Source organism: Eumetopias jubatus, unplaced genomic scaffold (genome assembly GCF_037043125.1).
Source record: "Eumetopias jubatus isolate StellerSeaLion01/CBP00866 unplaced genomic scaffold, mEumJub1_p1.0 scaffold_13, whole genome shotgun sequence".
Lineage (NCBI taxonomy): Eukaryota > Metazoa > Chordata > Mammalia > Carnivora > Otariidae > Eumetopias > Eumetopias jubatus.
The window spans coordinates 58,965,566-58,992,015 of record NW_028274819.1 but is presented as its reverse complement, the minus strand read 5'-3'; the positions used below and the strand labels follow the sequence as shown (position 1 = coordinate 58,992,015).

The 26,450-nt window shown below is 38.6% G+C and overlaps 1 protein-coding gene across 1 annotated transcript in view; it reads left to right on the top strand.

Moving 5' to 3' along the window:
• INTS4 (integrator complex subunit 4) overlaps window positions 1-26,450 on the top strand; it is a 116,607-nt gene that overhangs the window by 48,520 nt on the left and 41,637 nt on the right. The window contains exons 5-11 of the mRNA XM_028115929.2: window positions 4,193-4,378; window positions 4,983-5,033; window positions 8,481-8,569; window positions 9,586-9,706; window positions 17,404-17,475; window positions 19,454-19,628; window positions 26,120-26,325. Coding sequence (XP_027971730.1) covers window positions 4,193-4,378; window positions 4,983-5,033; window positions 8,481-8,569; window positions 9,586-9,706; window positions 17,404-17,475; window positions 19,454-19,628; window positions 26,120-26,325 — 900 coding nt within the window. The remainder of the gene's footprint in view (window positions 1-4,192; window positions 4,379-4,982; window positions 5,034-8,480; window positions 8,570-9,585; window positions 9,707-17,403; window positions 17,476-19,453; window positions 19,629-26,119; window positions 26,326-26,450) is intronic.

The following is a 26,450-nucleotide window of genomic DNA, read 5'->3' as shown; positions in this document are numbered from 1 at the left end:
TCATAGTCTGTTACTATATTCACCCTGATGTTCACATTTTCCTGATTTGAAAAACAACAAGAACAAAAACAAATTTCCTGATTTGGCCAAATAGGGGCCCCTTTAAGCTGGCTTCTGTGTTCTTTTGACTTCTGTTTTCTTTGAATACTTCCTTCTTTTCTGGCACAACAAAATAATCCAGGTTCATCTTTTTTTTTTTTTAAAGATTTTATTTATTTATTCATGAGAGATGGAGAGAGAGAGAGGGAGAGAGAGAGAGAGAGAGAGAGAAGCAGAGGGAGAAGCAGGCTCCCAAGGAGCAGGGAGCCCGATGCGGGACTCGATCCCAGGACCCTGGGATCGTGACCTGAGCCAAAGGCAATCGCTTAACCATCTGAGCCACCCAGGCGCCCTCCAGGTTCATCTTGTACTTTCTCTATTTTAGCTCCAGAATCAGCTATAATATATTTACTTATCTGATACATCTTCCCGTTTGTTCAGTGCGTGCGTGTGTGTGTGTATTACTTATACAAAATATTGGTAGCCTGGTTAGCTAATCACAAGAATTGGTTATTAATTCAGTGTCAGTATGTTTATCATGTAGTAATTAGAAACTGGAGTGATCTTCATGCTGGAGACTAGTGATATTTGGGAGTAACTGTATAAATAAATTTGAGGAAAACAGGTATTGTGGAGCTTTTAAAGTATTTAAGGTGCAAATGCCCAACTTTGTGCATAGTGAGCAAAACTTTCAAAATCATGAAGTTATTTATGCAGCTGAGTGGGGAAACAAGCTCTGGACTGAGTGGGTATCAAGAGTGTTCAAGGGCACCTGGGTGTCTCAGTTATTAAGCATCTGCCTTCGGCTCAGGTCATGATCCCAGGGTCCTGGGATCTCCCTGCTTATCGGGAAGCCTGCTTCTCCCTCTCCTACTCCCCCTGCTTGTGTTTCCTCTCTCTCTGTGCCTCTCTCTGTCAAATAAATAAGTAAAATCTTAAAAAAAAAAAAAGGAGTGTTCAGTATCAGCTCTTCCACTAAATTATCTGTGTGTTTTTAGACATATCACTTAATCCTTATGGTCCTGTAAAATAGGGGATTGGATAATAAAGGCCGGTGGAGGGAAATGGGTGATTATTGAGTGTACTTCCAGAGACTGTTGTGATTTCAAATCAGTAATTTCATTTATAGATAAAAAATCCTGGAAAATTTGAACTTGAAGGGATTATCTAAAGATACTTTTTTGTATTGACATTTATATATGTAATTACCTTGTAATGAAACCATATGATATTTTATCTGTGACCACCTATCTTTCTTACTATTTTAGATTATGGTATCAATAGCTAATAATCTTATTAAGCTTATAGTATATCAAGTTGTTTTTTGTTTTTTTTTTGTACATTTATATCCCTATTGGAGCCTCATGATAACCCTGTAAGTTAGCTGAGGCAGCTATTATTGTCCTTTATAGATGAGGAAGTGAGGCTCTGAGAGGTGATTTGACTCTTGACTGATTTACACATATCATGAGTCAGAGCTGAAAGTTGAATACACACACACACACACACACACACACACTTTATATTATGGAAATTGCAGGTTTACTGTTATTTCCAGTTTTAAGTGTACATTTGACAATTTTTTTATACTGTGCAGTCTTTTTCATAGATTTTTCTCCTCTCACTTTTTGTTGTTGTCTGCTCCAGTATTTTTATTTTGCTCTAGTACTTAAAGGAAATCGTTGACATCATGTTATTTAAATCATTAATACTTCAGTATATATCTATAACTGATAATTTTTTAAAATATAGCCATGATGCAATTATTAACAGTTACTCTATATCAGTTCATACCAATTCATATTAAAATTTCCTTAATTGCATTAATCATATCTTTTTATAGTTGGTTTCTTTTGGATTAGCTGCCAAAAAGACCTATATATTGCATTTGGATAGTCTGTTAATTTTTTTTAATCAGTAACAGTTCCCCATTTTGTCTTTATTTTTTCTTTAAATGCCATAAATTTATTGAAGAAACTGGGTCATTGGTCTTATAGAATACATTCTGGATTTGTTTGATTGCTTTCTTTTGGTGTAATGTCAATGTTGACCGTGGAAAATGCCCTATTTACTGGTTTCTTTGTTCTTTTGATCTGGACTCCGTTAGTCCTTGATGTCTTTCTTGCTTTCTGGTGCAAGGTGTCCCAGGCTCTTACATATTCCTTGCTCCAGTCCTGAAACTAACCATTTCTGTAAAGAGATCTGTGAACCCAGATTTTAAAACTTCACGTCCCATTCACTTTTCTCTATACCAGTGTCTTTGAAACTGAGCATTGTGATCCATTGGTAGGTAATGCAATCAGTTTTATAGGCCATGATGAGTATTTTTTTTCATTTTATTTTTAAATAATATCTATGCACAATGTGGGGCTTGAACTTAACAATCCTGAGATGAAGAGTCATCTGCTCTACTGAGCCAGCTAGGCACTCCATCATGATTAGTATTTTTTTGAAAATCAAAATAGAATTAAAATATCAGAGTATATCACAAGATGTAAGGGTAAGTAATGTTTTGTTAAACTCTCTATATATGTATTTGTATGTGAATACTATGTTGCAGTATAATGGATATTTCTTATAGTGGGTCTAAAAAATTTAAAAGTCAGAGTTCCATGCCATATTATCATGTACTGTACAACCTCATTTCTTTAAAGTATTTTTAGTTCCCGTTACAGCATTATGCAAATAGCTTATTTCAGTAGCATTGGACTAGGTATAGCAATAGATAACTGATAATTTGTTAAAAATACTGGTGAGAAGAGCTAACATGAAATAGATTGACAGTACTTAAGTGTTGACAAGGATGTGGCACAACTGGAACACTGTGCATCACTGGTGGAAGTGTAAATTAGTTAAATTAGTACAACTGCTTTGGAAAACTGTTTGCTACTTGGTATTGTCTTTTTAAGCTGAACATATACATGTCCTGTGACCCAGCAATTCCAGTCAAGTTTATATCCAACAGAAGCCACATTCAAGCTACCACAGTCATGGTAGCTTTAATAAGAATAGCCAAAAACTTGGGGCACCTGGGTGGCTCAGTCAGTTAAGCGTCTGCCTTCGGCTCGGGTTATGATCTCAGGGTCCTGGGATTGAGCCTCATGTTGGACTCCCTGCTTAGTGGGGAGTCTGCTTCTCCCCTGCCCTTTACCCTCCCGCTGCTTATGCTTGTGTGCTCTCTCTCCTCTCTCTGTCTCTGTCTCTGAAATAAATAAATCATCCTTTAAAAAAAAATAGCTAAAAACTGGAGAAAAAAACAAATATCTACCAACAGTGGATTGTGGTGTATTCACAAAGGGAATACTACATGGTAATGAAAATGAATGAACCACTGCTATATGCCATACTATGGATGAATATTAAAAACATAATATTAAACAAGAGAGGCCAGACACTATTTGATTTTACCAAGTATAGAAATAGGCAAAATAAATCTGTGTGTTACAAGTCAAGGTAGTGGCTATTTTTGATGGTAGTGGAGTAGTTGCAGGGCGTCGAGGGGTTTCTGGGGTGTTGGTCATGTTCTCGTTTTTTATCTGGGTGCTTGTTGTATGTGTGTTCATTTTGTGAAGTCATTGAGCTGTATGCTTAAGCTTTTTGCATTTTTCTGTATGAATATTAAAAGTTTTTTTTTTTAAGACTTTATTTATTTATTTGACAGAGAGAGCGAGAGAGGGAACACAAGCAGGGGGAGTGGGAGAGGGAGAAGCAGGCTTCCTGCTGAGCAGGGAGCCCGATGTGGGGCTCGATCCCAGGACCCTGGGATCACAACCTGAGCTGAAGGCAGACGCTTAACGACTGAGCCACCCAGGCGCCCCTGAATATTAAAAGTTTTAAACATTTATAAATTTTTATTTTGATTTTAGATTTGATAGCATATAAAATGCAACTTAGAGGCCATTTTTAAAGTACTTTCTCTTAACAAGGCAAAGTGCTAGCTGTTGGGAATGCAGTGATGAACAATTGGTGATCTTATTTTTAAAGGACTTGTGGTTCTTTTGGAAGAACATACTCAAGTAACATGATCCTAGAGAGACTGCGGTGAGAATGTAGTGTTTGAAGTCATTCCTACAGTTGATACTTCTTTTGCTTCTGGTTTTTTGTTTAGTTTAAGCTATCTTAATCATGTCCTTTTGTTCTGTTCTTTTTATAGCACCTCACAGATACCTCCCATGGTGTAAGAAATAAGTGCCTGCAATTACTTGGCAATCTTGGGTCTTTGGAGAAAAGTGTCACAAAAGATGGAGAAGGCCTAGCTGTCAGAGATGTCCAGAAGATTATAGGGGATTACTTCAGTGACCAAGACCCACGTGTCAGAACAGCAGCTATAAAAGCCATGGTAAACATGATCATGCAACCTAAATGGTGACAATTTTGTTTGTTTCATTTTTTTTTTAAGTTCATGGCTACTGTTGGATGCTTTCTGAACCACCCTAGAATATACTGTATGCACACTTTGAGGAATGTCATGGTGGCATCACAGGACTCAAAGGCACACATTCCTTGTATAGCAGGTGTGCTTTTCTTTGGGCCCTTCTGCTTTCACCCATATTTGGGTTGCTTTCACCCATATTTCTGAAACATGGAGGGTACAACTTACACCTGTTACAATACCGAGTCACATCCCTCCTTCAGGTCCCTGGAGGGGGGTGGTGCTTTGTAGGGGGAGGTGGTGTTAACCATTTCTTCTTCAGCCTTCTTGTCATTATTGAATATTTTTCTAATATCCCCTTGGGACACTAGATGGATTAGATTTATTAAATCTCTGAGTGTTCTACTGAAATGTTTTCAACCAGATTTCTTATTTATGTAGCACTGATTTTGGCTAATGGGAACTATGTTGATCTGATATAATGGGGGAAAATATATGAGATTGTGGGGAGACATTGGGAATATTGATCTTTTTTTTCCCCAAATACTTAAACTATATTTTTATTACCTAGTTGCAGCTCCATGAAAGAGGACTGAAATTACACCAAACAATTTATAATCAGGTACCTTAAATGATTACTGTCTAGAAGGGGAGGTGGGATATGAAGCTGGGGGAGTGGCAGACTAGTTGTCAGAATTTGAAAACATAGAATAGCAACTGACAACATTAATTGGGATGAATGTGAAGTTGTATCCAAAACATACATTTTAATAAGAGGATGGAGGATATATAATTGAATAGCACTAATACATGTAAAAAGGACTTTTAGGAGGATTTGGGTAGCTCAGTATGAATACCAGAGGACACAAAGAGAAGTATAGTATTCAGAATAAGGAAAGTGGTGGTGTCACTGATCTCTGGTTGGGCCAAACATGAAGTCAATTCTGGGTACCATACTTGACATACTAGAGCATTTCTGGAGGAGGGTGACCAAGACCATGGGACCCTATGAAAAAATATTCACGGTAGTTGTAGTATTGGTAAAGAAAGGCACAATGAAGTTGTAGTATCACTAGGAGAAGCTGATCCAACTGCCTAAGGAAAAGGCCTTACAAGGTGGTATTTCTCTTGTAGAATAATTGAATGAATATAGAGACAAGCAATCTAAATCCATGTCAGAAGCCAGATTTTGCACCAAGAATGGTTTTGTCTTTCACAGGAAGATGGCAATTAGTTAAACCCCTGTGACTGATGTGTAAACCAAGTTTATTATTTTACAAAATGAAATAGAATGAGCTCAGAATGATTATGTTGGTGTGACCATCACCTTCTCTCCCTATAGGAAAACTCTGTGGGAAGCCAAATAATTAAAGGAAACTTAGGACTCAGAAGTTAGTTAGATGATTTAGATATTTAATGGCATAAGACCATGTCAGTTAACTAGGCAAGCAATGATGAGGTCCTCAAGGGAGTGAGGATGGAATGTTGGAGTGTTTGAGATAGGAGGTTGAATTAGGTACCATCATTAGGTACATACCGGTTTTGTTTATGTTAGTTTGAAGGGTTAATGGGAAATCCGTGAGGAAAATTCCAGGCTATAGATAGTTGTGAAGGTCTGGAATTCAGGAGAGATCAGAGCTGGAGGTAGGTAATTGAAGCCATCACTGTCTAGGGGCATGTGGATGTTTAGGGAGAGTAAGAAGAGTGAAAGAGACCAAGCATGGAAGCCATGGGTAAGGCCCCACATTTAAGAGGTAGACAGAAGAAAGATGCTGAGGAGCAGCCAGTTGGAGGAAGAGGAAAATATATTCCAGAAAAGGCAGGAGGGAGCTCTCATAGTCAACAGTATCAGATGCTGGTAAGAGGTCTGCTAGAATAGGGCTGAAATCTACCCATTGGACCTAGCAACAAGGCAGCTGTTAGTGAGTTTGAAGAGAGCAATATTAGTAAGAGTGCTGGGAGTCGAAGCCAGATTAGGGTCAGTTGATGTGAGGCAGTTCAATAGGGATTATTGACTATACTTTAAAGAAACTTGGCTAGGGACTCCTGGCTGGCACAGTGGGAGGAGCATGCGACTCTGGATCTCAGAGTCGTGAGTTTGAGCCCCACGTTGGATGTAGAGATTACTTACTAACTTAAATAAACAAACAAAAACTTAAAAAAAAATAAACTTGGCAATAATAGGTGGCAGGATGGAAGATGGTAGAAAGGGGCATAGAATTAAGGGAGGGCTTTTTGTTATTTTATTTTGTATTTTATTTTATTTTACTTTATTTTTTTTTAAGTTTTATCTCCATTGTATTTTAAAGACAGCTCCTACCTTTGTTTATGTGTTGAAGGGAGAGCCAGTGTTTGGGGAGAAATTGATGATAGAAAAGACAAAGGGGCACAAATGGTGGAGTCAGTTCCTTGAGGCAGAAAATCAAATTCATGAGCTGATTCATCCAGCAAATATTAATGAGTACCTAATGCTGGTTGTACAACACTGAGCTTGTTGGATAGGATCCATGCCCTTCACATTCTCTTGGGTGAGACAGGCAATTAACAAATAAATGAACACAATAATTATAGCACGTGAGTAGTGCAGTAAATAAATACGGTGCTATAATAGAGAATCACAAATAGGACCTGTTTTGGAGGATGGTAAGGAAGGACCTGTGTGAGGAGATAATGGGATCCATAGTAAAAGTAGAAGGATTAGGAATTAGGATACTTTTTTCTCAGACATCAAGGAAACAAGGTATGGGAGAATACAGGTATAAATGAATTCATAACTGTTGTGGAATACTTGGGAGAATTTGTGCCTAAAATTTTTTATTTTTCTCTGATAAACATGTAGCCTTATGGCTGGAAGTGGGGTAAGGGCCTAGTGGGGGAGGTTAGGACAAGCTGCCTTGGATAATGGAAGCGGAAACCACGGGTGTAAAAGATTTCAGAGTAGGGCCCATAAAGTTCCAGATCATGAGCCACCAATCCCCTGGAGAGTGTAGTCTTTGCGAGTGTTCTGCTGCCCTTGTGAGCAATAGAGAAGTTGTTGGGTTTTTAGAGCAGCTGTAGCAGAAGTCTTGAGGGGGTTGTAAATGGTGAATGCTGACGATGCTGTCGGGACTGAAGTAATGGAAGGGTATGGAGCAAGGAGAAGGTGGCTCATTTGGAGAAAAAGGATGGGATTAAAGCACTGGTTCTCAACCAGGGTGATTTTACTCTTCAGGGGACATTTGGCAGTGTGGAGATATGTTGGGCTTTTGCAACTGCTGAGGAGAAGGAGAGGGTGTGGTGCTACAACCATCTAGTGGGTAGAGACCAGGGTTGCTGCTAAACATGTTAACCATGTAGAGGACAGCCCCTCACAACAAAGAATTGAACAGTCCAAAATGTCAGTAAAGCCAAGGTTGAGAAACCCTTGTTAAACAGATAGGTAGATTAAGTGGGACTAAAGAGTAAATGTGTTGGATTAATTCATGGAAATGGAGGAGCTGATGGAGTAACATGTTTTGATGACAGCATGGAATATAGGATTTTCAGATTCTAGAAATGGAGTAGTTCTGGCTGTTGGTGAGGTCTAGGGTGTGGCCATGTAGGTGCAGTAGGGATACTCCATTTCAGACCAAAGGAAAGCAAAAAAATCTGGTCTCTTTTGGAAACTTAGCATTAAAATTACACATTTATTTAGAGTTCTTAAGTTTTCAGGTTGTCAGTCAGAAATTTGTGCTTTGATTTTGCAGAAAGGGAAAAATACCCATATTTGGTATTTGAGCCTGTGAGGGTAGCACTCTGGGCTCCCAGCAGACTTCGCTAGGATTGATGCTATTCTAGATGGCTTTTGTGCTGTCTGTCAGTGTGTGGTTCTGCCTTCAGACGTGGGGTAAGAGTCAGAACACAGAACAGAGCCAGAGCAGCTGACAGAGGCCAGGAATTCTTTGTTGGGCAAAGGTTCAAGAAGTTAAAACTACCCACAAGTATTTTGATTGGCATCCTTATCCAGCCACCCTGTCTTCATTTTGAAAACGGTTTGACTATCACCTGGGAGGACACAGAACTAACAGACTTTTGGAATTCTTGTTTGCAGGCCTGTAAATTGCTGTCTGATGACTATGAACAAGTGCGTAGTGCTGCAGTCCAACTTATCTGGGTTGTCAGTCAGCTCTATCCTGAAAGGTCAGTGTGGGTGTAAGCCAGCTTTTGTTCATTGCTAAGCCATTCTTCTCCCATCATGCAAAAAGCCCTCCTCCAGAAAAGGAATGTTGGTTAGATTTCTAGAAAGCATTGTGGAACAGGGGGAAAGTACAGATCCTGATAATCAGGATGCTTGTTTTTCAGCTCTGCTGTGAACTTTCCATATACCCTGAGAAAGGTACTTCCTCTCTGAGCCCCAACCTCCTCATCTATAAATGAAGAGATTGGATTGTCTTTCTCAAGTGCTATCTAGCACCCCCTCCCACTCTTTTTTTAATCTTTAAAATTGTTTGAGGCCCATTTCAGTAAATACAAATGCCAGATAAAGATAGTAGGTGAGTTTGAGAATAATGATCCCTTATGTAGTGTTTTCCTTATTAAAAGTGTTTTCATAGTAATTAAATCATTCTCACAATGATTCTTTGAAGTAGAGAGACAAATATTATTTTATTTTATAGAAGAGCTCCTTCTATAGGAAAAAGAAGTAGTTTTTTTCCTCTTCATTAAACTGCCTGCTAAAAATTGGAAAACCAGAATGAGTTAATAACCTAAAAATTCCCCACAAAAAGAAAAAGAAAAAAGAAAGGACTAATTGGAAATTGCCTCTTCTAGGATCAGATTTGCAAGTATGTTTTATATTGATTTATTCTATGGTTTACTATATTGACAGCAATGCAATTATAGGAGAGAATACTCTTAAAGATAGGAAATATTCTGTGGTAGTTAGTCTTTGGTATCATTGTAAATCTTTGAACCTTTGGTGGGCTAAACACTTGTATTCAAGACACTGACAATTTGCAGTGTAACTAAAAGTGTTGTTTCATACTCCCAGAGTGATTTCTTCACTCTGAAATGTATTCCATCACTCTTGGATTTGAATTCCTCATTTGTCATTTTGCGTGTGTGTGAGTGCCAATTTTCATTGGTCATTCTCAGTTTATTGAACTTGCAGCTTTAGGCTCATGTTTAGTCATTTGTGGTTTTTTCTTTTAATTTAGCATCGTCCCAATTCCTTCTTCTAATGAAGAAATTCGCTTAGTTGATGATGCATTTGGAAAAATTTGTCACATGGTCAGTGATGGTTCCTGGGTGGTTCGAGTTCAGGCTGCAAAGCTATTGGTAAGTTATACTTTCTTTAATGAACATGTTGCCTGTTACACTTGTACAAATGTTTTGAGCAACTACAGATAGGGACAGGTATCATCCACTTTTAGAAACCCTAGTATTTCTAAAAATAAAAAGAAATGGCCCACTTTCCTATGGAGAAGTAGTCTTGTAGAACTAGAAAGAATTTTAAAGATGAGCCATTTAACCTTGTTAGCATATGAGACAACCAAGGCCTAAAGAAAAAGGAAAATAATAATAAAAATAGTTGCTTTACTAAGCACCTGTTTATAAAAATGTATATAAATGTATATAAATGTCCAAAAAAAATCTGAGATTCTTTTTGGATGCTTCCCTTTTGAGGGCCCCCAGCTCTGCCCGTCTTGGTAAGATTGTTGGCTAAATACTTTGAACCTAACTGTATGAACACAAATCCAGTGATAGCCCCACTCCCAAGACCAGTATTTATAGGGTAACTGATGAAACTTGTGTAAAATATTTTCATGGAATAACGAGGAATTTGGATGGTTTCAGTATTTCCTGCTTATAGATCATTTTGCTCGTCTGTAATACAGAGTTAAACAAGCCAGTCGTTACTGATTATAGTTTTGAATTCACTTTTTTTTGGAAAGATTTTATTTATTTATTTGTCAGAGAGAAAGAGTGCATGCACACACAAGCAGGGGGAGTAGTAGGCAGAGGGAGAAGCAGGCTCCCCGCTGAGCAACGAGCCTGATGCGGGACGAGATCCCAGGATCCTGGGATCATGACCTGAGCTGAAGGCAGATGTTTAACTGACTGAGCCACCCAGGCGTCCCTGAGTTCACATTTTAAAGCTTTGTTTTAGTTAGTGAATATTTTAAAATTCAGAACAATTCAATCATTCTTCAAATTCTTTCATTCAACATTTATTGAGCATCTATAGTGTGCTGTGTGTGTATGTGTGAGGGGGATGTTTTAGAGGGATAATTCAGTGATACATCTTCATCTGAGTTGGCAGTTTAGAAGAGTAATCCTTAAGGCAGGGTCATTCAAATACTTCATTTTTGAACCTCACAGGATCTGAAATTTATGTAAATCTAAAAAATTATCTATGTAAACTATATGAATAATGAATTACACTGGTGAATTGAAAGGGTTTCCACTTAAATGACTCTAACTTGAGTCAGGTGCTTTATGTTTTAAATTCAGTGATTTCAGATCCGAATAGCTCGAAATTATATAAGCAATTAGGTTTGTACTTCAAAAATAATAACAGTCTAATCTTATAATAATCATTGTTACTATTGATAGAGTCCCTAGCCTACTAAGCTAGGCACTTTTAGTCATATGCACATATTTAGACATATATACCCTCATAAACATTCAGTTTTTGCAAATAATTTTGAATTCTTTTAAACTCTTGGAGGTATGTATTCTAGTATTCATTTTATAAATAACAAAATAAGGTTTAGAAAAGTGATATAACTTATCAGAGGCTACATAGATAGTAAATGACACTTCATGATCTAAAACCCATGTGAATTCTCTTCCTAGTGATGGTCCAGTTACACATTCAGAACTGTGGTTTTACAGTTAATGCCCTGCTGATTTACTAGTTCCCCTTTGTAAGAAAAGAGGTAAACTCCCCCCACTCCAACACTTGAGTAGACAAAACTGTCATCAGGTAAATTGCATATAGTTTTCAGACACATATTTATCAAGTCAACAAACACTGAGCATAGTCTCTGTCTTCAAAAGAGTTGGTAGTCTGGTAAGTTGACATAAGCAATCAGTTAATTACAATGGCTGGTACTCCTAGAAAAGAGCACCTAACATAGTGAAAGAAGGCTTCGTGGAGGAGGTTTTATCAATATGACTCTTTATTTTGGTTAATAGTTGACTTACGTAGATGGCTGCTCCCATGTTGGGGGCGTAGACATTTACAATTGTTAGATCATCTTGTTGGATAGACCCTTTAAGAATGATATAGTGTCCTTCTGTGTCTCTAACTACAGTCTTTAGTTTAAAATCTAATTTGTCTGTTAGAAGAATTGCTACCGCAGGGGCGCCTGGGTGGCCCAGATGGTTGGGCATCTGCCTTCGGCTCAGATCATGATCCCGGGGTCCTGGGATCGAGCCCCACATTGGGCTCCTGGCTCAGCAGGCAGCCTGCTTCTCCCTCTCCCTTTGCCACCCCCCTCCTCATGCTCTCTCTCTCTCTCTCTCTGTATCTCTGTTTCTCAAGTGAATAAATAAAATCTTAAAAAAAAAAATGCTTTAAAAAAAAAATTGCTACCCCAGCTCTCTTTTGAGGTCCGTTGGCATGGAAGATGGATCTCCGTCCCTTCGCTTTGAATCTGGTTGTATCTTTAGGTTCAAAATGAGTCTCTTGTAGACAGCATATGGATGGGTCCTATCTTTTTAGTCAGTCTACAACCCTGTGCTGTTTTATGGGAGCATTTAGGCTGTTCACGTTGGGAGTGATTATTGAAAGATATGAATTTATTGTCATCATGTTGCCTGTGAAGACCTTGTTTTTATAGATTGTCTCTGTAAATTTCTTTTCTATATCACCTTGGGGTCTTTCTCCTTTTATAGAACCCCCCTTAATATTTCTTGCAGGGCCGGCTTAGTGGTCACATATTCTTTCAGTTTCTGCCGGTCTTGGAAGCTCTGCATCTCTCTATCCATTCTGAATGACAGTCTTGCTGGACAACAAAGGCTAGTGAAACAAAAGCAAAAATGAACTTTTGGGTCTTCATCAAGATAAAAAGCTTCTGCACAGCAAAGGAAACAGTCAACAAAACAAAGAGGCAACCCACAGAATGGGAGAAGATATTTGCAAATGACACTACAGATAAAGGGCTGGTATCCAAGATCTATAAAGAACTTCTCAAACTCAACACCCAAAAAACAAATAATCAAGTCAAAAAATGGGCAGAAGACATGAACAGACACTTCTCCAAAGAAGACATAGAAATGGCTAATGACACATGAAAAAATGTTCATCATCATTAGCCATCAGGGAAATTCAAATCAAAACCACATTGAGATACCACCTTACACCAGTTAGAATGGCAAAAATTGACAAGGCAAGAAACAAATGTTGGAGAGATTGTGGAGAAAGGGGAACCCTCTTACACTGTTGGTGGGACTGCAAGTTGGTACAGCCACTTTGGAAAACAGTGTGGAGGTGCCTCAAAAAATTAAAAATAGAACTACCCTATGACCCAGCAATTGCACTACTTGGTATTTACCCCAAAGACACAGATGTAGTGAAAAGAAGGGCCATATGCACCCCAGTGATCATAGCAGCAATGTCCGCAATAGCCAAACTGTGGAAAGAGCCAAGATGCCCTTCAACAGATGAATGGATAAAGATGATGTGGTCCATATATACAATGGAATATATTTTTTAAAGATTTTATTTATTTATTTGACAGAGAGAGAGCACAAGTAGGCAGAGTGGCAGGCAGAGGGAGAGGGAGAAGCAGGCTCTCCACTGAGCAGGGAGTTGGACATGGGGCTCAATCCCAGGACCCCAGGACTATGACCCAAGCCAAAGGCAGCTGTTTAACCGACTGAGCCACCCAGGTGCCCCTATACAATGGCATATTACTCAGCCATCAGAAAGGATGAATACCCAACTTTTACATCAGCGTGGATGGGACTGGAGGGGATTAGGCTAAGTGAAATAAGTCAAGCAGAGAAAGTCAATTATCATATGGTTTCACTTATTTGTGGAACATGAGGAATAGCACGGAGGACATTAGGAGAAGGAAGGGAAAAATGAAGCGGGGGGAATCGGAGGGAGAGATGAACCATAAGAGACTATGGACTCTGAGAAACAAACTGAGGGTTTTGGGTGGGGAGAGGGGTGGGGAGATGGGTTACCCCGGTGATGGGTATTAAAGAGGGCATGTACTGCATGGAGCACTGGGTGTTGTACGAAAACTGCATCGAGAACTGGTGATGTATGGTGACTAACATAACATAATAAAATAAAATTAAAGAAAAAAAGAAGGCTTCATGGAGGAGGTGATTTCTGAACTGAGTTTTGAAGGATAAATATAAGTTAGCTAGGTAGATAAGTAGGGAAGGAGAAAATATAAGCAGAGATACAGAAGGAGTACAATTATCATGCATGCTAGTATACTAAACTACAATATCATACTAAAGTACAAGAAGTTAATACTTTTTGGTTTGGGGATGGATAATGTTAAATGTGGGGAATATGCAACAAGATAAAGCTTAAGAGGAAAGCAGAACCAGGTTCTTCAGGAACTTAAATGATAAGACTTTAGATTTAAGTCCATCTTGCTCAAAAAATGAACAGTCTCCATTCTCCTTGGCTTCTAGCAGGATGAAAAATTTCAGATGTAGGCTGTTTCAGAAAATTCAAAACCATGTGAAAGGTTGGTTTTCAGTTATCCATAACTTTCCTGCTGAGGCAAAGAAAGTTGATTGCCAACTATGCAGTTCCATGGGACAGTTTAGAATACAGCATTACTGTGAAATTAATCATGGTAATTGGTGTTCTATGTAGAATATAGTCCTTAGTTCAGTGATTTCTTCTTAAGATGTTTAATTCTCCTGTTCAGTAAGGATTAAACCTTTTTTATACGACCCCAGAAGTGTTTGACCCTAAAAACGATAATATTTACAGATAGATTGTAGGTTGTTATGTCCATAGCCATAAGGGCTAGTCTTTCCCAGGGCACATGCAGATGTCTTAGTCAGTGGTAGTTTTATGTCTCACATGGTAGTTCTTTTTTTGAGGGGGGATGGGGTTTACTTTATCACCTAATTGCTTAGAAGCTAGAGGCTAGTGCATAGACTTAAGTTATTGAGCAGCTATAATTGAGCAGTTTTTGCTCTGAAAGCAGGTTTGACACACTTGTTTGTCAAATATCTTGGTTTTCTTAGTGGTACAAATACAGGTTGTTAAGTAGTAGTGGGAGAGATCTTATTGGAATGTATTTGTCTTGGTTAAAGTAGACAAGAATGTAGATGTTTTTCTGATTGGTGAGCTTTATGATGAATTCGTCTTTTTGGTCCACATCTACTCCTCCAGCACTTTCATGAATGATGCCATCAATAACACAGTTGTAAACCCAGAGGCATTTGGGAATTCTTTGTGTCCCATATCCAGTGAATCCTCAGCTCTTACCAGTTCTAACTTCTTGACATCTCTTGAATCTCTCCCTTCTCTATTTCCACTGGGTGTGTACTAGTTTAGGTCTCAACATTTTTCAAGTGGATTATTATGTTATAGGGCTCTTGGTAATTGTGGACTAAACTGGAAAGCTTCATATATTCTCAGATAACACAGGAAATTTGTTGCAAATAATGATACATAGTTTTTTGAGGCTTGAATTTGGATAGTACCCCTCCTCTTTGCTACTTGTGTTGGGAGAGAGCTCAGCTAAAGGCACTGGAGGGGGCCATTGAGACTAGGGATTTAGAGTAGTTCACTGTGAAGTCATTAAAACTTCATTCTTGGGGCGCCTGGGTGGCTCAGTCGTTAAGCGTCTGCCTTCGGCTCAGGTCATGATCCCAGGGTCCTGGGATCGAGCCCCACATCGGGCTCCCTGCTCCACGGGAAGCCTGCTTCTCCCTCTCCCACTCTCCCTGCTTGTGTTCCCTCTCTCGCTGTGTCTCTCTCTGTCAAATAAATAAATAAAATCTTTAAAAACAAAACAAAACAAAAAAAACCTTCATTCTTGGGGCACCTGGCTGGCTGTTAATAGAGCACGTGGGATCAAGCCCCAGGCGGGGCGTAGAGCTTAATTAAACAAAACAAAACAAACTTAATTCTTTATTAGAAAAAAAGTGCCACCTAAAAAGCCAACTGGTAATGTTGGTGGTAAAACTAAAGAGAAAGTTGAGGAGGTTTTAAAAATTTAGAGTTCTTGGGCGCCTGGGTGGCTCAGTTGGTTGAGCGACTGCCTTCGGCTCAGGTCATGATCCTGGAGTCCCGGGATCGAGTCCTGCATCGGGCTCCCTGCTCGGCAGGGAGTCTGCTTCTCCCTCTGACCCTCTTCCCTCTTGTGCTCTCTGTCTCTCATTCTCTCCCTCTCAAATAAATAAATAAAATCTTAAAAATAAAATAAAATAAAAATTTAGAGTTCTTATTCATAAAATTGATGTTTGAATTAAAAACATGAATGTTAGATTTGATATTGGTTCAGATCTATGTAACAAAGAAGGCCCATCAACTGTACCATGTAGAAATAAGAAAAAGTAGATTTGAAACTACTTAAGTGAAAATAGTACAACAGTTGCTCTCCTGGAGTTGTAGGAAAGGTATTAAACATGGGTAAGGATATTCCCATAGAACATGTAAGTTTCTATGGAAAATGTGACTGGAGAAGTCTGATCCTCTATAAGCATTTCCATATTTACTAACTTAGGAATTAGAGAAAGGTGCCAGTATATTCTTTGAGAATGTCTAGGACCTGCTCTAATAGCCTGCCAACCTGTCTCTCTGCTTCATTTTGATTCCTTCTGGTCCATTAGCCACATTGCTGCTAAGATGATGTTTATGAGGTGTAAATCTATGTTTCTCCCTTATTTGAAATGAGCAAGTTACCAAATCTCTCAGCCTCAATTTCTCATCTAAAAAAATGAGGATAATTTGGAGTGCCTGGCTGGCTCAGTTGGTAGAGCATGTGACTCTTGATCTCAGGGTTGTGAGTTTGAGCCCCACGTTGGGCAGAGAGATTACCTAAAAAGTAAATAAATAAGGATAATTTACATTCTTCGTGGGATTATTAGAAATAAATTTTTAAAGTGTAAGTAAAATACTTTTTACACTGTTGAGCTCATTATTATGGAAAGATTATCTGGTTATTCAGAATTATGGCAAACTCCTTCCATAACAAACATGACAAAGGGTCATGACAAAAGCCCTTTATGATCTGATTCCCTAACCATCCTGCTTCATTTTTGGCTCCTCTGTCCTGTGTCTTATTCATAGAACCACTTGGTGTTTCCTGCATGGCATTCTCTCTTTATGCATTTGCACTTGTGATTACTAGTTCCCCTGCCTCCACTTTATACTGCTTGTTCTCTGAGTTTCCCATAGTACCCTTTATATGTGTATTATAACATTTTATACCATGATACGATTATCTATTTACTTGTCAGTTTCACTCACTAGTCTGTGAGGTCACTGAGTGTGGAATTGATGTCTACTTTTGTATTGCTGTTCCTGGTAACCATAGGCATATAGTTGAATGGTTGCTAAATAAATATCTGTTTTATTGAATGAGTGACTGAATGAACAAATGAATGGAAAGACTAGAATGAAAAGAAATGCAGAGACTATGGAGAGTAGCAGTTGAGGCAAAGGATTCTGGAACCTGGGTTTATAAATTATACTCTTTGTGACTTTGAATGAATCACTTAACCTTTTTGTGCCTTCTTTTTTTTTTTAGCTTTCTTTTTTCCCCCCTATATATAAAATGGGACTAATAATAGTATTTACTTCATAGGGGAACTAAATTAGTTAATGTATGTATAAATAGTGTATGACATATAGTAAGCTCTGTTTAGCTGCTAGCTGCTAATGTTTTTATTATTATGCTGATGATTCAGAACCCATAAGCATCTTTACTGTCAAGAAATGTTATCTTTATGCATTTAAGTTGGCTGCAAACTTTGAATTTGAAGATAATATTCAGGCCTTAAGAGTTGTTTAATTTGCTCCGGATTCTTTGTTTTTGCAGGGCTCCATGGAACAAGTTAGTTCTCATTTCTTGGAGCAGACACTGGACAAGAAGCTCATGTCCGATCTTCGGGTAACTTGAATTCTTTGTTGTTCAGACTGGGTTTCTGTAACCAAAGCAGCTATCTGCCAAGCTGTGTTGATTTAATTTTGCAGCCCATGTATTTGTTAAGTAAATGTTGGGTGACTAGATTACACTTCAGTTTAAAATCTTAGTAACTTGAATCAAATTACAAGTTACTTCATTAAATTTTAAATTATTTTAATGAAATACTTTGCACAGGTTGTGTCTTACAAAAAGAGGTAAAATTAACTTTCTGTTTGTTAGAAACTATAAAAATCTGGTCTTATTTTGTGAGACTGTATGACTGACATCTTAGGACTCCTTTTCTACTGCAGTTTCCATGGAAGAGTGAGTAAATTCTTCCTCTGAACAGTAACAAAGTGCCCCTTATGGAATGCCTTTAAGCCTTGACCATGTTCTCTGATATAATTGTCAGGACTAAATATGAGTTAATATTGTCATTATCTTAATCTTTATTTATTTTTATTTTTATTATTTTTTTTAAAAGATTTTATTTATTTGACAGAGAGAGACACAGTGAGAGAGGGAACACAAGCAGGGGGAGTGGGAGAGGGAGAAGCAGGCTTCCCGCAGAGCAGGGAGCCTGATGCGGGGCTCGATCCCAGGACCCCGGGATCATGACCTGAGCCGAAGGCAGATGCTTACTGACTGAGGCACCCAGGCACCCGTCGTTATCTTAATCTTTAAATTATAAAAGTGATAATAAAGAGTTCAGAATCTTTGATCAATAGAAGGAAAGGGAAACAATTTTACCCATATTCTCACTACTCTAAGACAATGACTTCTGTAATTTTGGTATATTTCTCCCCAGCTCTTATGCATATTTTAAACATTGAATCATTGTATTCAGATAACTTTGTAGTCTACTTTTTATGTTTATCACTACATCATATGCTTTTTTTTTCATATAGTCAACTTTATACTTAGCATTTTTACTGACTGTGTAATATCTTTAGATGTGACATAATTTTTTACCCCTATTTTATATATTTAGATTTTCCCATTTTTCCACCATTATAAAGGAATATCATCTTCATGCATATTAGATCTTCTCTTCTTTTAAGTCATTCCATAAGATAAATTCTTAAGAGTGGTTGAGGAGTTTCTATGCTTAATGAAACATTGCCATATGGATTTCCTGAAAGGTGTTGCCTTCATTTGAGGTTGGTGATTGATTAAGTGTTCTCTGTGTATACTGGAGTAGAAATGTAAAAAATAGCATGCTCATGGTGAATGGTGAAGGATGGGTAATGCAGGGGTTTCTAAGATACAGAGTACAAACTTTACTACTGGATCTGACCCACATTCTTATAGGCTTAGGTGCTATATTTCATCAGTGCCTTTGAGATGATCAGCCATAAGGATGTGGACTCACACCAGGAAGGTTCATAAGAGGCTGATACATAAAGCAGAATGGCAATTTATTCATGATGAGAACCATAACTGTTGGTTGGACTGGATATTTACTTTAGCTGACCAGTATATTCCCTCTTAGGCAATCTATGAAGAAAGTGAATTTACCAGAAGGTTGCATTGTGAGTGCAGTGTTGCTCAAATAGAGCACAGTGTTACCAAATTCAGACTTAACTTCTGTTGGGACTAAAAAAAATTCTTTTCTAGGGCCAGTTTATTCTCTACCCAGGATGGTGCTAGAGGGACACAGCTATTATTTACTCCTCTGGTTCTCCCTTTCCTGTGTTGCAATGGCAAACATAACCACTTGTCTGATCAGCACATTCTTTTGCAATCTTTAATAAGATTACTATCCACTGTGACAGACCTGTGAACCTTTGGTCTTTCTTTATGTTGAATTTGCATTTCTTTGCTCTGATCAGTTGAGTACTTTTTTTTGAAAACATAACTGTCAGAGAGCAGTCTTATTTCCTACTTTCCCATGTTCTCAGAATTCATCTTACTGTTCCCTCATGCACCTTCTGCAAGTGGTAATTGTCCTTGTCTTATATAGAGAAAACGCACTGCACATGAACGTGCCAAGGAACTTTACAGCTCAGGGGAGTTTTCCAGTGGAAGAAGGTGGGGAGATGATGCTCCCAAGGAAGAAATAGATACAGGAGCTGTGAACTTGATTGAGTCAGGAGCTTGTGGAGCCTTTGTTCATGGATTAGAAGATGAGATGTATGGTAAGTATGACTGCATCATAACAGTGCCCATTTACTGAATGCCTGTGATATATCAGGCATTGTACTGGTTAATATACATGTAGTGTCTCATTTAGTCTTCACAGTCACTCCATGAAGTAGCTACTGTTACTTATTTTTAAAAACAGAAGATTGAGGCCTAAGTGGTATAATACAGTGGTTAAGAGCATGGATTTTTCAGTCAATCTAGGTTCCAGCATTTCTATAAAACAAGGTTAACAATAAGTGTTCTGAATTGTGAGAATTAAACTAGATTATATGTACACAAAATACTTGGCATAATACATGACCTATTTATAGTAAGCACTTAATAATTGGTAGTAAAAATTGATATTATACCGATAACAATAACTTGTTATTGGTCACCCAGCTAGTAAGAGACAGAAACAAGATTATGTCTGACTTCAAAGCCTTTATTATTATGACTGATGAAGATTTTCTTTCACCTTCACTTTTGTAAAAAATTTTATTTATTTATTTTAGAGAGAAAGTGTGCGAGCAGGGAAAGGGACAGAGAGGGAGGGATAGGGAAAGGGGGAGAATCTCAAGCAGACTCTGTGCTGAACATGGAGTCCAATGCGGGGCTCAGTTTCAAAGCCCTGAGAGCATGACCTGAGATAAGTCAGGAGTCTGATGCTCAACTGACTGAGCCACCCAGGCGCCCCACACCTTCATTTTTGAAAGATATTTTCACTGGAAATTCTAGTTTAATAGGGTGGGTTTTTGTTATTTTTTTTTTCAGTGTTCCACAGTTTTTCTGTTTGTATTGTTTCTGTTGAGAAGTCTGCCGTTTTTTATATTTGTTCTTCTTTATATGATGTGTCTTTCTCTAGTTGCCTTTTTTTATTTAAATTCAAGTTAGTTAACATATAGTATATTATTAGTTTCAGTTTAGTGATTCATCAGTTGTATGTAACACCCAGTGCTCATCACAGCATGTGCCCTCCTTAATGTCCATCACCCAGTTACCTCATCCCCCCACCTCCACTCCAGCAACCCTCAGTGTGTTCCCTGTAGTCAAGAGTTTCTTATAGTTTGCCTCCCTCTCTGTTTTTATCTTACTTTATTTTTCCTTCCTTTCCCCTGTGTTCATCAGTTTTGTTTCTTAAAGTCCCCATATGAGTGAAATCATATGATATTTGTCTTTCTCTGACTGACTTATTTTGCTTAGCATAATACCCTCTAGTTCCATCCATGATGTTGCAAATAGCAGGATTTCATTCTTATGGATGGCTAATATTCCATTGTATGCGTATACCACATCTTCTTTATCCATCTCTGTTTGCTTTTAGGATTTTTCTCTTTGTCACCAGTTTTAAGCAGTTTAATTATAGTGTGTCTTGGTTTCATTTCTTCATGTTTCTTATGCTTGAAGTTTGTTGCTTCTTAGATCTGTGGGTTTATAGTTTTCATCAAATTGGAAAATCTTTGGCTGTTATTTCTTCATAATCTCTCTGGTCCCATGTTCCTTTGGTGACTCCAAACGCACATATATTAGACTATTGACGTTGTCCTGTAGCTCACTGGTGCTCCACCCCCCCTCCCTTTTTTTAAGAGAAGGAGTGGGGGGAGGAGCAAAGAGAATCTTTTTGTTTTTTTTTTCCAAGATTTTATTTATTTATTTGACAGACACAGCGAGAGAAGGAACACAAGCAGGGGGAGTGGGAGAGGGAGAAGCAGGCTTCCTGCCGAGCGGGGAGCCTGGTGCTGGGCTCCATCCCAGGACCCTGGGATCATGACCTGAGCAGAAGGCAGATGCTTAACAACTGCGCCACCGAGGTGCCCCCCTCCTTTTTTTTTTAAGATTTTATTTATTTATTTGACAGAGAGCACAAGCAGGGGGAATGGCAGGCAGAGAGAGAGGGAGAAGCAGGCTTCCCACTGAGCAGGGAGCCTGATGCGGGGCTCGATCCCAGGACCCTGGGATCGTGACCTGAGCCGAAGGCAGAAACTTAACAACTGAGCCACCCAGGTGCCCTGAGAGAGAGTCTTAAGCAGGCTCCATGCCCAGCGTGGAGCCCAGTGTGGGGCTTGATCCCACAACCCTGAGATCATGACCTGAGCTGAAATCAAGAGTCAGATACTTAACCGACTGAGCTATCCAGCTCCCGCTCCATCCTGATTTTTTTCTAGTTTTTTTCCTTGTTTCATTTTGGAATATTTATTGCTTTGTCTTGGAGTTCACTAATCTTTTCCTCTGCCGTGTGTATTCTGATTTTAATCCCATCCAGTGTATTTTTCGTCTCAGACATAATAGTTTTCATTCATACAAATTCAATTAGACTTTGGGTTTGTTTAGTATCTCCCATGTATCTGCTTAATCTGCTTCATCTTTAACTTTATCAACAGAGAATACATGTACAATAACTATACTAATGTTTTTGTCTATTAAGTCTCTTGTTTGTGTGATTTCTGTGTTGGTTTTGAATTTTTTTTTTTTAAGATTTTATTTATTTGAGAGAGAGAGAATGAGAGATAGAGAGCACAAGAGGGAAGAGGGTCAGAGGGAGAAGCAGACTCCATGCTGAGCAAGGAGCCCGATGTGGGACTCAATCCCGGGACTCCAGGATCATGACCTGAGCCGAAGGCAGTCGCTTAACCAACTGAGCCACCCAGGCGCCCCACTGTTGGTTTTGATTGATTGATTTTTCTCATTATTGGTATTTTCCTACTTCTCTGCATGCCTAGCAATTTTCAGTTGGATGCCAGCCATTGTGAATTTTACTTTGTTGGGTAATGAACATTGTTATATTCCTGTATTTTTGAGCTTTGTTCTGGGCTGCTTTTATTTTAGGTCTTATTTTTAAGCTTTGTTAAGGGGAACTGAAGCAGCATTTAGTCTGGGGCTTATTTTACTCCCAACTCAAACTCTTCTGAAGAAACAGTTGTAGACCATTTATGAGATTTGGAGATTGTTCCCTCAAGCCCTGCTTAGTGGTTCTTTCTCAGACCTTAATTTCTTTACAGATCAGAACTCAGCTGATGACTTGAGGAGGACCCTCTGCAGTTATCCAAAATGCTTTCTGTGTAGTACTCTCCTTTTTGGTACTTTGCCTTATGAACTCTATTCATATTGGCCTTTCCAGACTCCCAGCTCTTTCTTCTCAACTCAGGGAGACCTGGAACTTGAAAACGCTTTCCAGATAGTAAACTGGTATAATTCTAGAGCCTACCTCATTTATTTCCTGCCTCTCAGGGATCATTACCCTTTATTGTCTGATGTCCAGTGTGTTGAATACTGTTGTTTCTGTTTTTTATTTCTGTTTTTAGTTGTTTCAGATAGAAAGATAAATCTTGCAGAAAGAAGTTCTCCAAAGCTCTTTTAATTTCCATAATATGATGCTATCTATCTCACATAAAGAATGTCATTGTTTTGAGATGATTGACTACAACTTTCTCATTTTCAGTAATTGTAACAGAGCAGGAGAGATAGTGTTGATTGTCCAAATTTTATAGTAAATTTATATCAGAGGATTAGAACTCAGGTCTTCTAAATGCCTGTAAAAAAAAAAATTACCTCAAATAGAACTTCTTAGAAGGGTAAGAATTACTTTTGAAAGACAGTTTTCTGTTAGAAGATAAAAGAATTGGGTTACCTTATCTAGTTTGCTATAAGGCTTTCAGTGTCTAGGTATCTTCCCCATTTTCTTAAAGTTCACTTCATGCCACTTTAGTTTTATGAAAGACCTATTTTTGTTAACCAAAAGAAATCCAAAGAGGAGTTTCATTTTTATGAAAAAAGTAATTAGCATACTCATGTCAGTCTTTTCTAAAAGTGAGGTGACAGAAGTGAACGTTTGGAAAGTGGGGGATACTCTGCTTTACATCGTTTATACTCTGCTTTACATTGTTTCAGCTTATGAAAGGTTTCATTGTTTAACTCTACTTTTGGATAATGGGGGAAACTTGTATAAAGAAATTAGTTAAAGCGACCTCTGCCTTTTTGTTCTCTGTGAACTTGATACATGAATTATACTTTAAATGGTATTTTGTAATAAGGAAGTCCAGTTATTACTACCCATTTTATCCTAAGACAAGTAACTGGAACCTATTTTATTTAGTTTCTACTAGCATTTTTGCTTTATTTAGTTTTACAATTGAATTTTATCACAATTAATGTTTATGTGATTGCATAAGTTTGTCACTAAGGGTTTTTTTTTAAGATTTTATTTATTTATTTTAGAGAGCAAGAGAGCACGTGCATGCATGGGGGGAGGGGCAGAGGAGAAGGGAGAGGAAGAGAATCTCAAGCAGACACTGCACTGAGCATGGAGCCCAATGTGGGGCTTGATCTCACGACCCTGAGATCATGACATGAGCCAAAACCAAGTCAGACACTTAACTGTTTGTCACTAAGGTTTAATTGAAGGAGCTTAACTTTGGAAAGCAAATAGATCATAACCAGTATCATGTATGACAGCTTTCTAATTTTATCATATTTCTAAAATTCTGGGTGATTTAGGGACACATTGCTGGGAATGAAACAGCACCTTATTTCATTAGCTGTGGACTCTAGTATCACACATACTTTTAGTCCTCTAGTTATTCCATGTTCTCCCTCTGTTTTGGACCTTTGTATATGTGGTTCCCCTGCTTAGAAAGGCCTTTTTCCTTTCTTTTGGCTTAGCAGCTCCCTTAGGTATTGTTTTAGAGGTCATTTGTTCCAGAAAGCTGCCTCTGATCCTACTTAGTGGGCTACATACCTCTTCTGCATTTTCTTACACTCCCTGTGATTTTTACTGTTCCACTCATCACTTTGTAATGCAATTAACTATTCTTGTCTGTAGGCGCTGGGAGGTTATCTCTTTCTTGTTCATCTTTGTGTCTTCAGTACTAAGCACAAAGCTAATAAGTAGCAAAGCCAGGATCTGATTGCACATGTTAAGGCACCAGAGGATCTTTATTATTTTCTTTGGCATAGCTGATTCCTTTTCTCTGCCCTGGACCCTTAAAGAGACTGTAATACATTTTCAACTTTCCAAGAATCCAGTAGAAATTGTTAATTTACCAGACTACACATACAAAGAGAAACACCAAGGTTTTTTTGCTTCTGCTTAGAGTTGCATCAGCTCAGGTCCATATTGATTATCTCATGCTGATCAGAAGTATCTCTGTGATTCACTTTGTGGACTTGCAAGAGTTACACATGACTTAGTGTGGTGTGATGGGTAAAGCCCTAGGCAGAAGAGCCAGCATTTAACACATTTTGGTCCTTCTATGGCTTTCTTTGTAATTATTAGCAATTTCATGTTTAAATTACATTATCGTGAACTATAGCAAATCCTTCCCTTCTGATGAAAGGAAGCATTCATCATTACCAAGAAAAAGCTGAGTCATCTCCCTTTACTGTAGTAACTCTGCTTTTAAAGTGTCTATAAAAGCTTTCTTATACAAAAAAAACCAGATTATATTTGTGAGTTTTAACCACAACTTGAGTGGGGTTTTTTCTTTCTCTTTTGAAACTATACATTTTGTTGCAGAACCATGTGGGAACCACTGGAACAAAACAAGCATGTATGGAAGTCTTGTGAGCGTGGTGTGTACTTACTCACCTCTCATCTTTGTATCAAGCACAGGGCCTGGTGTGTAGTACACATTCAGGAAGCATTGCTAGTGAGCGAATGAAGGGCTCCCTGGAATCAGTGGCTTTACTGTTATAGGTTCAGTCCGTACAGGGAGGTAGAGGAGGACATGCCTCTGTTTTCAAGGTGTTTGTAAGATCCATACCTGTGATGTAGCTAACATCTCCTGAGCTTTCAGCACATGCCACGCACTGTGCCGTATGCTGTACCTGTATTATGTCATTTAGTCCTCCTAACTACTCCGTAAGAAAATGAGTATTATCTCTGTTTAAGGTGAAAAAATTGAGGTGCTAGGAAGTTGAGTTACTTATTCAGGATCACCCTTCAAGTCAGTGGAGGAATTGCTCTTCACAATTTACTCTGAGACCTTTATCATTCCAAAGCATGTGTCCTTAACCCCTACATGATGCTAGTCTAGAATCAGCAGACCTGGGCACTAGTCTTATCTTCACTCTTACTCACTTCAAGGCAAGTTAATTCACTTTGCTGAATCTTATCTCTAAGATGAGAAAATGATATCTAGTCTGTTTTAATCTTAATTATTTAAAATCTGCTTTTTAAAAAAAGTACTGAGTGGTGAGCTGGGGTTTGAGTACTGAGATAAATAAGAACTTAATTTTCAAGAAGTGTAGTTAATAGAGACATACGTGTGACTTGATCACATGTCTGCGAGTCAGGATCTAAACATTAGTCTTTGTGATGCCAAAGTCCTTGTTCTGAGGTCAGTGTGAAGGTGGTAGCTGAATCTGTGGGCAGGGAGGAGATCTCCCAGAGAGAGTTTGTTAACGGAGAGGAGTAGAGAGCAAAAGACAAACCTTTGAGAAGGAATCCTTGGATTTGTCCCATGGCTCTTAACCTAATGTGCAGTTTTATTTGTCCCCTTTTGTCTAGAGGTCCGCATTGCTGCTGTGGAGGCTCTCTGCATGCTGGCCCAGTCTTCACCCTCTTTTGCGGAGAAGTGCCTTGATTTCCTGGTTGACATGTTCAACGATGAAATTGAGGAAGTACGTCTGCAGTCCATACACACCATGAGAAAAATCTCTAACAATATCACTCTCCGAGAGGATCAGCTTGACACTGTCCTGGCTGTGTTAGAGGTGAGTCTTCACAGTTTGTTACTCATTTCTTCATCGGTACCCACTGAGACCCACTTTATTTTTAAACCGGGCATTATGGGGCGCCTGAGTGGCGCAGTCAGTTGGATGTCTGACTCTTGGTTTCG